We start from the raw sequence: 13626 nt of genomic DNA on the forward strand, positions 1-13626 counted from the left end.
AGAGATTTGCTAGGCTATTCACCGGTGATGAGAAAATTGCCCTATCATGAGAGGCTAGAAGAATTAGATCTTTATCCTTTCAGGTGTAGAGAATGAGGAGTGACCCTATTGAAACATACAAGATCGTTGGGGGGCTTGAAGAAATATTTTCATTACTAGAAGAATCTTGAATGTGTTAACATAGTTCCAAAATAGGGATGGTCATTGAAATCAGAGTTGTACAGGAATAACATTGGAGAGATTGGTAGCTCTCTGGAATTATCTTTAGAAGGTTGTGCAGGATAGATCAATGGGGAGATTTAAAGGGGAAGTAAATATATTGTTCAAAGATCTGGGAATTAAAGACTGTGGGAAGCAGATAAAACCTGGGCAGTTCAAACATGATCATCAGAAAATAGATAGTTAGATACAAGATTACAAAATCACTTCCCCAGCTATAGATTGACTCATTACAGAGCCTGCTAGCCGAGGGTAAGAATAACCTCATATTGCACTCTTTGGGCTAAGTTGTCTTAGTCTTCTACTGAAAGTGCTCCTCTGCTCAGCCAGGGTGTTATGCAGGGGTTAAGAAACATGGTCCAGAATTGCCGAGGTTTTCCAGAGGGTCCTTTGTTCAACCACAACCTCCAGTATGTCCAGTTGAGACTTGAGAGGCGGGTGACCTGGTCCTGCTTTTTTCTTGTATTCTTATGTTCAAAACAATAGAAATACATTACTCATGATAGAATAGTCCATTTAGACTTTTAATTGTTCATGTCTACCTGCGTAGTAAAAGAGAGGCCAAAATTGGACTTACATTTGTAATTAAAGCAGAAACTCCAAATGTTATTCCTAAAATGATGTAAAATCACACATTAACAATCTTGTTTATTATATCTGTTTTTAAGGCCTTGTAGAGAAATGGATGAGCTGGTGCAAGATCTAGTCTCTGCTCTGGAGGAGACTTCTGAGCATACACGAAAGTACGCAAATTTTGAAGGTGAAGCCTCCCGTAATTCAGCTTCGTGCCTACTGATGCGTCAGACTAGGAAAAGGAAAGTCAGGAAGAGGCGTATGGACATTGGACCTCAGTGGTGTGAATACAGCCACTGCATGAGTGATGTCTCTGAATCTAGTTTGGAGGGGACAACTCGTGACAACAGAGAAAATAACAATTACAGCGATTCAGATGACCACCTTACAGTTACCAAACGTCTGTCCTCCCTGAATATGACAGCAATCAGAGGAAAAAGGCACTCCTGGCATGAGTCGGACTCCATCACAGACAGTAACTTAGCTGGTAGATCTTTGCGAAGGAGAAGGAAGGTCAAACGTATGGCTGTAGATTCACCAGCAGAGGTCACTAATACACTTCACCCACTGACCCAGGGCAAAGTTCCAGCAACAACCTCAGAAAGACACCAGGCAGAAACAAACCAGCTCCATTTCCATCTCCAAGTTCAGGAGATAACCAAGGATAAGATCATCAAACGAAAGCGACTTGAAGTCCCGGATGAAGGAGTTGTTGTGGAAAGTGAAGAAATATGCACTACAAATAGAGACAAAATGGAGAATGAGGAACGGAAAGTCTCAGATGATAGTATGAGTGACAGGTTATTAAAATTAAGTACCGGCTTCCCTATTTTGAGACAAATTGTTGTATTTAAATATAACTGAAGGGTTTGAAATACTTTCAAAAGAATTGCCAGAACTTGCTCACATTGAATGTCAAACCGACACACTTGGGAACACTCAAAGTTGCAATAAGACTGTGTAAAGTTAGATGTAATTTTTGACCAGCTAGAGTGGAATAATGTTTGTATTTACCTTGGCACCAGGGAAATTATACTTTCTTTTTTGTTATTCAAGCCATTTGTAATAAAAGGACATTACAAATGTTCATTACTTCTGCATGCAGAATTATAACTGCATATAAAAAGTATTTCAATCCCTTTACAGATTAATTTGTGTATCAATGCAAAACAACTGAAGCTGCAAATCAAGAAATGGTAGTTCATATAGCTTTATCGGTAAGGTTATAGCATTGCCTCATAGTGACTAAAGTAAGACATTATTCAAGTACAAATTTCTAGCTAAGTCTTTCCTGATATGGATGAAAGTTTTGCATGGAATGTTGATGTATTCTTCCTTTATTGGATCTTTGCTATTTTTTTCAACCATTGACCCATTCAAACAGCTATGGTATAAGAATGGCTCTTAATGCTACATCTCCTCTTGGTCTAGCTCTTCTAATTCTTTGGGTGTCTTGCCTTCTTTCACTTTTTCATCTTTAACATGTGGCTTTCTCCGTCAGAGTCTGCACAAAGCAACTTCTCAAAATCAGTAATCTTGATCGTCTTTAAGCTTGCCAGTATTCCTGCACATATATTCTCCCTATTTGAGTGTCTCCGCATAAAGTTCTGTCCATGTCAATGACTCTCTTCAACCTCGTGTGGCTCTCTTTTCCTGTTGGCTTACATAACTTTTGTATTAAATCATCAATCATAGCCTCATTCATCCTTGTTGTGTGGACCTTAAGATTAACTCTGCGGTAACCACCTTCAGCTATCTCAAAGAAGTAACCTTCTATTTACATTTATATTTCTCTTCTTCTATTGTTGGAAATTTGCCCTGTATTAAATTCTATCTGGTGACACACTTCCCATTTCCATTTGATCTATACCACACTGATGTGTTAACTTCTTCACTATCAACAATAACTGTTATGTTATCTCCAAATTTGTTAATCAAAGCCTTCCTACCTTCACATCTACAAATGCATGACGTGTCTTCCAGTTGAGGTATACAGTAAATCTGAATACAGTAAGGCTTTTAATGCAGTGTTTTTTTTTCAAGGAAGTAGGAAAGACAGTTGCTTTAAGTGAGGCAAAAATGGAGTTTTAACTCTTTATCCCAGAGATGAATTTGCTGGGGCAATAATATTTAATCATTTCACTTTTGTAAAAGCCAGTATACAGTGTTTTATTTTAGATATGGTTGGATTAGACTAATAAAATTCTGTTAAAAACATCATTCCCCTTGAATTTATGATTCAGCTTTTAACTGTTATTTCAAAACATGTGACAAATTAAGCTATTTGTAAAAATAAGACCAATGAATTATAGTATCTGATACCTCATTGTATCATGACTATCTGAAAGTATAAGCTATTATTAATAGGATTGGCTGATTCAAACTGTTGACAGAGCTTTGTAGAGTTTTATTTAGAAATTGATTAGTTACCACTCAGCAACTTCCAGTCAGTAATGCTTAGTGGTTATCGCTCTTCATCAGAAAGTTATCAGTTTCTGAACGTACCAGTCAAATATTCTGTGTGTGGTATAGCATAAGATGGCTGCAGGATGCTTGGAATACAGATAACTGCTGACATGCTTGGACCAATTTACAGTAGTGGAACACCTGAGCTTGTGGTTAGAAATATGGGGGAATAGTGACCCTTTGGCAGCAGGCCTCATCCATCCAGTCCAGGCAGGAGGCACGCCACAATGGTAATTACCTCAGAAGTACTATTTTGACAACACAGATATGTGTAAGTAATCATTTTTCTCCCACACAGATGAGATGTCACCTGCAGGGCTGAGGAGTATGATAGTGTTTACAGTTCAGCATGTGACCTAATTCTGGTTTGATTTAGGACACAGCAGTCAGCAGGATTTTTCAATAAGTTTTGGGCAAGCAGACAACATTTCAAAAGTAGAAGAACTTTACTTCTATGATAGAAGTGACAGGAAATGTAGAAGCAAAATGGAACATAATTATTAACCTTTACAAAAGCATGTGCATAGTATAGAAATGCTTAAACTTTACCATCTCTGTGTGTAAGAGAACTAGTTGTAACATAAACAACCAGTCCAAAGAATACTAAATAAGTAATTATTTTGAGATATATTTGGATTGAAAAGTAAATGCAAGGGAGAATGCCAGGAAGTTTTATTTGCATTGATTTGTTATGTAAGTGAAGCCTTTATGACAGTGTATCATTTTAACTTGAAGACTACACTGTTTTAAATCACTAAACATAAATACTTCCAATCATTTTGGTGAAGTTGAAGAAAATTTGAGCGTTTGACATATTACCTTCTAATTAGAACTACATCAATACAAGAATGCAAGTTAATATGGATTCATTGGCATTCAAACTGGGCTAAAGTCAATACTCAAATAGAAGATAGTAGCTTTTGTAATGGGAGTAAGATTTAATGAAATTTAATGAGATTTAATGCTTGTCCTATGGATACACTTCAGACAAGATACCAGTTTAATTGCTACGTTTCAATATTTTCTTTATATTGGTCTGTCCAAACATTCCACATTTAGAATGAAATCAGAATAGAAACAGCCTGTCAATTATCTTGATTCGTAAATAGCATATAAGCTGTTGTATCTAATCAGCAAACTAAAATCAGTGACCATCAGATAACAGTATGATTTGTAACAGAGGCAGGGAGCTTAGTCTGGCCTTGAGCAGTGCATTTGCATTTGAATTATTTCAGTCTGTCTAATATTCTAAAAAAAAATAAATCTACTTAATTTTTAGAAGTGCAGACTTTGCCTGAGTTGAGTGTAGTTGAAATAATTATTGATAATATTATGATAATGAATATTTATGAAATACTAGGCAAGTTGAAATAATATGTGAATTATGTTTCAATTTTCCGTATGTGTTGGTCTTTTGTTTCTTTAAAAACTAAAATGTAATAGTTTGGTCCGCTACATTTTGTAGTTGAAGAAACTGGGTGTTGATCTGAGCCAAATTTTGATGGACCATTTTCATTGACTAATTTCAGTTGCCATTTTAAATTATAATTTAAAAATGAGAAGTTGTGCTTTTATATTTTATGTTTGTATATATTTTGGGAGTATGCAACAGGTATAAGTCATTTACTCTCTAAAATATGTTCCATTATTAAATGTGATTCCTAACCTATTTCAGTATACCTGACTTTTCCTGAAGACTGTCAACACAATTGGTTAATAAAAAATAATGTTATTTAATCCTCTTCAGATTTTGAAAGTAAAACTTTGGTTAGAAAGATTATTATTTTTGAAAAAAAACAAATTACCATTGTCTTTTGTATGGAGATGCATTTACCTCAGATTTTAACTTTCACACAATATTGCCTAATCCTAGGCCCCATAGAAATGATTATTCTCCATATAACCTTTCAGTAATCCTCAAAATTTAAAAAAAATTCCTCAAATATACACAACATTTTTAAAATCTAGGAAATACACTGTTGTTTGGTATGTTTCTTTTTTAAATTTAATTAAGTGAATGAGGTCAGCATCGTTTTATCTTATCACTTTTAAGGTATGGGTGTGGTGTCCAGAATTACTCAAGTAATTCCTGGTTTCTTCTACAGTCATAGAATAATTTTACTCACAAATGTTACTGTCTTCGGCTTTTCATGATTTAGAAAGTATTCTATTGCATCTGTTTTAAGTCCAAAGTGAATGCTATTGGAGTTGCTCATTTTGATGTATATCTGGTACAGTTTTGCTTAATCCATTTTATTTATTACATTTCCCTTAATTCAGTTATTCTATCTACACTGTTTATAATGCCACCTAACTTTGTGTTGTTGGCAAATTTGGATGTGCGGTTTTCTACCCCATCAGGTAATTGAATAAGAATGATGAATAGTTGAAGCCCCAACATAGATTCTCACAGGGTACCAGTAGAATTTTTTTAATTGGAATATTATTCTAACTAGAAGGGAGGGAGGCAGAAGAAAAGAAATTGTAGGTCAGTTAGCCTTTTATCAGTGGTTAGGATGATCATGGAGTATATTATTAAGGATGAAGATTAGAGATCCTTGGAGGAATTAACAGACAGGATAAAGAAAGGACAGTCAGTGGATGTTGTTTACTTGGATTTTCAGAAGACCTTTGACAAGGTGCCACATGTGAGGCTGCTTAACAAGAGCTATCTAGGCTTTACAATACCGAATATTGAAAAGCCTTGATAGAATGGACATGGAGAGGATGTTTCCAATAGTGGGAGAGTCTAGGACCAGAGGGAACAGCCTCAGAATAGGACATCACTTTAGAACAGAGATGAGGAGGAATTTCTTGAGGCAGAGGAATTTATTGCAACAGTTGGCTACGAAGGTATATTTAAGACTGAGGTTGATAGGTTCTTGATGAGTAAGGATGTTGAAGGTTACAAGGAGAATGGGGTAGAGAAGGAAAATAAATCAGCCATAATCGAATGGTGGAGCAGACTTGATGGAGCAAAAACGTAAATCTGCTCCTATATCTTACAGTGTTATGGTTTTATGAGATTTGAATAAACTTGGAAGTTTATTTTTTCCTGCTTTGAAATGCATTTAGTTTTTATTTGGGAAATAATTTTGTCAAGAATAATAAACCTGAGAAAAATTCTGCTTCATGTATTGAAGTTTAAGAATTTTAATTTTGGTGTATTCTGACAGAGTGGTTATGTTCCTGGATCAAGACAACTAGCATTGCAAAAGAAAGGAAAGATAAACGTTTGATGGAGCCAAATAGTGAAATGCATCACTTGTCTCAGCACCTAGTAATAGCCCCATCTGGTTTACTGCCAGCAACCTATTAGATTCCTGTGGTTTTATGTGGCAAAAATAATATGCATTGTAATTAATGGAATAGTGACACTTTGCAGTTTGATGCAAAAAAAAAATCATCGGATTCAACTTCCATCTGACTACATACAGTACTTGCCTGTTTAAAATTCTACATTTCAGAGATCAATTTTTCTTTGATCTATTCTTTTTTTATTGCAGTGAATCCAGCAGCCTTAGCAGCAGTGATGGTGGCTTGTTTACCAATGATGAAGGAAGGCAAGGTATTGGTACACTTTTTTTTTCTTCAGTAGCAGTACATTAAATTATAATTTTATCTGCAGTTGCAAGAAAAAGTTTGTGAACTCTTTGCAATTATCTGGTCTTCTGCATTAATTATTCATAAAATGTGCTCTTTATCTAAGTCATAATAATAGACAAACACAATCTGCCCAAAACACAAGCTAATGCACTTCTTCTCATCAGTACCAAGTACACCATTTAAACTATTACAGTCTAGGTTAAGAAATATCTGAACCTCTGGGGTAATGCCTTCTACAAAAGCTATTTGGAGTCAGGTGTTCCAAGCAATGTGATAAGATTGGAGGTGTGGGTTGTAGAGGTGCCCTGCCCTGTAAAAGACACACAAAGTCAGGTTACTGACAGAGCCTGCTCTTCTCAAGAAAAATCTGTTATGTGCACCATTCCTCAATCAAAACAACTTTCAGAGGATCTGAGAAGAGGAATTGTAGGGCTGCATGAAGCTGGAAAAGCCTTGAGTGTTCATCAGTCCACAGTAAGATAAATGGTCTACAAATGGAGGAAATTCAGTACTGTTGCTACTCTTCCTAGGAGTGGGCATCCTGCAAAGATCACACCAAGAACACAGTGTGCATTGCAGAAGGAAGTAAAAAAAGAACCCAAGGGTAACAACAAAAGACCAGCAGAGATCTCTAGAACTTGCTAAAGTCCCTGTTCATGTGTCCACTATAAGAAAAGCTCTGAACAAGAATGGTGTTTATGGAAGGATACCACAGAGGAAATTACTGCTCTTCCAAATAAAACATTTCTGCATGCCTCAAATTTGCTGAAGATGACCTGGATGTTCCACAACACTTCTGGGACAATATTCTGTAGACAGATGAGGCAGAAGTTGAACTTTGAGGCAGAAATGAACACCACTATGTTTTTAAGGAAAAAGGGCAGTGCACACCGACACCAAAATCTTATCCCAACTATGAAGCATGGTAAAAGGAGCATCACAGTTTCAGGCTGCTTTGCTGCCTCAGCTTTCAATTGTTGAGGGAACAATGAATTTCAAATTGTATCAAGACATTCTCCAAGAGAATGTCAGGGTAGCCGTCCGTCACCTGAAGCTTAATCGAAGTTGGATGATGGAACAACAAAATGATCCGAAACACAAATAAATCAACAACAGAATGGCTTTAAAAAAAGAAAATTTGTGTTTTGGATTGACCAAGTCAGAGTTCAGACCTTAACCCAATTGAGATGCTGTGGTATGACATGAAGAGGGCTGCTCATGCAAGGTATTGCAGAAATATTGAAGAACTGAAACAGCTTTGTGTGGAGAAATGGTTTAAAATTCCTCCTTGCCATTGTGCAAGTCTGATCAGCAGCCACAGAAAACGTTTGGTGGAGGTTATTGTTGCTGAAGGAGGTTCTACCAGTTATTAAGTACATACTTTTTCTATCCTGGACTGTGAATGATTAAATATATGTGTTCAATAAAGGCTTGAAAATTACAGTTGTCTGTGTGTAATTAGTTTAAGCAGGTACTGTTTGTCTATTATTGTGACCTAGATGAAGATCAGGCCACATTTTATGTGTAATTAATGCAGAATACCAGGTAATTGCAAAGGGTTCACAAACTTTTTCTTGCAACTGTACTTACTAAAGCCCATCACCTCTACTGTGAAAAAGGCCACCGACAGGAGCTTACTAGAGTCCTCTGTCGTGCGTCAGTTTTACACGATGGCCCCTGGTTAGCCCATCTTCTTGGTGTATCTGCTGTCTCACAGGGATGAGGTCTTTGGAGCTTCTGCTGGCATTTCTGTAAGCACTGGGTCTTTACGGGAATGGGGTTGTTAACCCCATGACTAGCCTTCCTTTCACAGCTTGGCTTGGGACCATCTGTTGCAGAGTTAAATTACAATTTTGCTTTTGTAAAGTAGTCTCATAGCATTGTGAATTTTTAAAGAAAATTTCATTTCCAGTAACAATCTCTAGGATGTTTTGAAGTACTCTCTTGTAAGTTATTGCCTTGGAGTAAAATTGTGTGCTGAGTTTAAAAGGGAAGTGCACTTCACTAACACAAAGTAATTACGAAGTGCTCCCTATATTCAATTGGAACAAATAGTTGTAATTAAAGAAATCTTCAGCGAATGATGTCTTGCTTACATAACTGTTTCCTTGGCCCTTTGTATTAAATAGTACTTCCTTGTTATTTTGTCAATTGATGCAGTATTTTACTCCTATGAAATAATCTGACAAAATGTTTGGGGGCAGGATTTTCAAGTATAATTATGCAATTCAAGATAAGCTTCTCCATCTGTTCCTAGCGTTTAGCTGAATAATGCAAGTTGAAGTATTAGAGAGTATTGGCTTCTCCAATTTTTTTTACTTTATCATCTTATTAATCACAGAGTCACATAGCATAGAAACAGGTCCTTCAGCCCACTAAGCATGCACTAATTATCACATTTATGTCGTACCATTTCTTAAAAAAGTTCCCCAGATTTCCAGCATCTCGTTCCAGATTCTACCACACTAGCAGCACTTTTCAATAGCCAATTAATATTCCAACTGTCTTTGGGATTTGGGAGGAAACGGGAACATCTGGAGCAAACTCATCTAGTTACGGGGAGAACCTGCACTCTCCACAAAAACAGCTTGTGTTTTAACCAGTATTACTGCAGCTGTAAGGCAGTACCTATTGCAATTGGGTAGATACAGTATTGTGCAAATGTCTTAAGTATATGCATATTTCTTAGGGTGCTTAAGACTTTTGCACAATATTGTAGCAATTTTGTGTATTGCACTGTCCACAACAAAAAATAATTTCATGACATATGTAAGTTGTGATACATCTGATTCTGATATTGGTCTCTACTGTGGGCTGTGAGTAGCAAGGAGGCAGGAGAATGATGGTTGGGAACAGGGAAAGGGAGAGGGGAGGGAACAGGAAGCACCAGAGAAACATTCTGTAACGATCAATAAACCAATTGTTTGGAATTAAGTGATCTTGCCTGGTGTCTCGGGACTGGATGTGTCTGCACCTACACCATTCCCCCCACCCCACCCCAACCTGGCACCCTTTTTCTGCCACCTGTCCCACAACCCTCCTGTGGCACTTCACCCTCGCCATTCCCAACATCCTTTACTCCCATTATGCTTACAAACTTGCTCTCTGCTCCACATCAACAAATACAACACTGTGCAAAAGTCTTAGGCACCCTAGCTATATATATATTTGCTTAAGACTTTTGCACAGTACTGCATGTGGTGGTGCAGCTACTCAGTGTGTTAGATTTTCATTTAACAACAATCTTTGCAGACTCATCAATGAATTTCTCTGCTGCTTCATGATCATCAGACATTTTATCACCACAAACCTTCAGACGTTTAGTGTCATGCCTTTTCTTAAACTTCTGCAACCAGCCTGTTGCAAATTCATAATTACCTTCAATCTTCAGTCTGTTGTAACATATGTTCACTCTGCTGACAAATCCATCCTTTCAATACATGAAGGACAACTTCATTTTTGCTTTATGCAGTGTTTTTCTATTTTTCATTAACTTCTGTTCGTTACACATGTGAAGTCAATTCTCAGCACTGTCGTTGAGACCTGTGCTTCGCCTGGGAACCTTCCCAGTGCCTTGTGCAATTTTCCATTTGTGGCGCCATGCTCAAGAAAGTTTTGGATTTCAGATACTCTTGGATTTTGGAATTTTGGTTAAAGGGTGCTCAACCTGTAATATATGCTCTATTATTCCCTGTCGCTCCTCAGTGGCTACTTAGGATGTACATTATCAGTAGGTGTATTTTGTTAACTATTCTTTTTTGAGTCATACAGCATGGAAAAGGACTGAACTGGTCCATGCTGATGAAGACTCCCATCTAAGCTAGTTTCATACCTCTCGAAGCCTTTCCTGTCCATGTACCTGAAGGAGTACTTTTTTAAATGTTGTTGATGTACTAGACTCAATCATTTGGTGACAATGATGAAATGATAATTATCCAGTGGATTCTGATTAATTGGGACACATTGGGACAGTACATTTTGGCCCAATTTAGCAGCTGCCTTAATTAGCCAAAGATTCATGGAAATAGTTAAAAATGTATTAAAAAAAAGACAAATTCCATATAACTGAGAAAGAAATTGTGTTTCAATGAAATACAAAATAAATTAAAACACTGCCAATACCACTGTTAAACCACTGTGTATTAGTTCCTAATAGTAATCAGAATTAGGTTTAATATCACTAGCATATGTTGTGAAAGTTGTTAACTTAGCAGCAGCACAATGCAATACATGATAATATAGAAAAAAAAGTAAATCTATTACAATAAGTGTGTGTGTGTATATAAAATAGTGCAATAACAGATATAATATAAAAATTGAAGTAGTGTTTGTGGTTTTAATGGCCATTTAGGAATCGGATGGTAGAGGGGAAGAAGCTGTTCCTGAATTGCTGAGTGTGTGCTTTCAGGTTTCTGTACCATTTCCCTGATGGTATCAAAAAGAAGAGGGCATGTTCCAGGTGATTGGGGTCATTAATAATAGACACCACCTTTCTAAGGCACTGCTCGTTGAAGATGGGTACTATGGAAGCTTGTACCCAAGATGGAGCTGACTAATATTACAACCTTCTGTAGCTTCCTTTGATCCTGTGCAGTAGCACCCCCCTCCGCTCCCATACCAGACAGTGATGCAGCCTGTCAGAGTGCTCTCCATGGTACATCTGTAGAAGTTTTTGAGTGTTTTGGGTGACAAACCAAATCTCCTTAAATTTCTAATGAAATTTAGTAGCTGTCTTGCCTTCTTAGTAGCTGCATCGATATGTTGGGACCAGGTTAGATCCTAAGAGATTTTGACACTTAATAACTTGAAATTGCTCACTCTCTCCATTTCTGATACCCCTATCAAGATTGGGTCATGTTCTCTCATTCCCCCCTTTCTGAGGTCCACAATTAGCTCTTTGGTTTTACTGAAGTTGAATGCAAGCTTATAGCTTATTACTCAACTAGCTGGTATATCTAACTCCTGTACACCCTCTCATATTCATCTGAGATTCTGCCAATAATGGTTGTATCGTCAGCAAATTTATTGATGACATTTGAGCTATACCTAGCCATGCAGTCATTGGTATAGAGGGACCAGAGCAGTGGGCTAAGCACATATCCCTGATGTGGGCCAGTGTTGATCGTCACCGAGGTGGAGATATTATTACCAATCCACACAGATTGTAGTCTTCTGGTTAGGAAGTCAAAGATCCAGTTGCAGGAGGAGGTATTAAGGCCCAGATTCTGTAGCTTATCCATCAGGACTATAGGAATGATGATGTTAAATGCTGAGCTATAGTCAATAAACAACATCCTAACATTGGTATTTGCAGGTGATCCAAAACTGCCTGGTGATAGGCATATTGCAGTGGGCCCAGGCCCTTCCTAAGACGAGTGTTGATTCTAGCAATGACCAACCTCTCAAAGCATTTCATCACCGTAGATGTGAGTGCTACTGTATGATAGTCTCTGTATGCAGCTCTTGGCACTGGTATAATTGTTGCTCTTTTGAAGCAGGTAGGAACTTCCGACCATAGCAGTGAGAGGTTGAAAATGTCCTTGAATACACCCGCCAGTTGGTTGGCACAAGATGTCAGAGCTCTACCCCGTACTCCCATCGGGGCCAGCCACCATGCAAGGGTTCATCCTCCTGGGCCTCCGAGACAGAGATTACAAGGGATCTTCACAGCTGTAGTTGCATTCTCCCTTTCAAAGCATTGAGCTCGTCTGGTAGTGAAGCATCGCTGTCATTCATGCTTTTGGATTTCTCTTTGTAGGTAGAAATGTTCTGCAAACACTACCAGAGTTGATGTGCATCTAATGTCTCCTCCAACCTTGCATGGAATTGTTTCTTCACTCTTGAAATAGCCCTCAACAGGTCATACCTGGTTTTCTTATACAGACTTCTGTCGCCAGACTGAAATGCCACAGATCTAGCTCTCAGCAGATGATGAACGTGTTTCATCCACAGCTTTTGGTTTGGGCACACACTCATCATCACAGGTTTTAGTGAAGTTGGCAATAACTGCAGCATACTCATCCAGATTTGAAGATGAATCCCTGAATACAGTCCAGTTGACTGATTCAAAGCAGTCCTGTAAGCACCTCTGTGCTTCCCTTGTCCATACCTTCTTGGTCCTCACTACTGGTGCTTTAGTGTTCAATTTCTGCCTATTCTCACAGAGTAGAAATACAGCTAGGTGATTGAACTTTCTGAAGTTTGGGTGTGGAATGGCACAGTAGGCATTCTTGATGATGGTGTAACAGTGTGTTGTTTCCTCTGGTTCTACAAGTGATTTGTTGATGATAATTATTTAGTGACTTTTTCAAGCTGGCCTGGTTAAAATCCACCAAAATCATAGTGAAGGCCTCAGAGTGTGCTGTTTCGTGCATGTTGATCATGTCAATGGAGGAATTCATCCAGTATATGCTGCCATGTTCCATGCATCCTCCAAATCTTCATTTTCATTTTAACATTCAAGATGATTGTGAATACTTTCAAATTCTTTATACGTTCTAACTTGTTGAAGTAGTGAAGTTGTTTCATTTTCACGCCCGTCTATTTCTGGTATCTCCTAGCTTAAATGCTTGAAGCGGCAGTGAGTGAAAAATTTCTGAATGAACTTACTGCTTATTTCTCACCAACTATCAGTGACAAAAGTCACTGCTTTTTGAACACAAATACTTGCAACTGTTAGTATTCAAAAGCTGTTTGCTCTAAGCATGGTGTAGTGTCTAGCAACCACACGGCTGCACATGAGTGTCATTAGTTAGAAACTGT

The 13626-nt window shown here is 37.8% G+C and overlaps 1 protein-coding gene across 12 annotated transcripts in view; it reads left to right on the forward strand.

The window, feature by feature from the left end:
• gpatch2 (G patch domain containing 2) overlaps positions 1–13626 on the forward strand; it is a 293150-nt gene that overhangs the window by 24491 nt on the left and 255033 nt on the right. For all 12 annotated transcript variants that reach the window (XM_072265088.1, XM_072265093.1, XM_072265087.1 and 9 more), the window contains exons 2-3: positions 888–1592; positions 6765–6826. In XM_072265088.1, coding sequence (XP_072121189.1) covers positions 888–1592; positions 6765–6826 — 767 coding nt within the window. The remainder of the gene's footprint in view (positions 1–887; positions 1593–6764; positions 6827–13626) is intronic.

This window comes from Mobula birostris, chromosome 8 (assembly GCF_030028105.1).
Source record: "Mobula birostris isolate sMobBir1 chromosome 8, sMobBir1.hap1, whole genome shotgun sequence".
NCBI lineage: Eukaryota > Metazoa > Chordata > Chondrichthyes > Myliobatiformes > Myliobatidae > Mobula > Mobula birostris.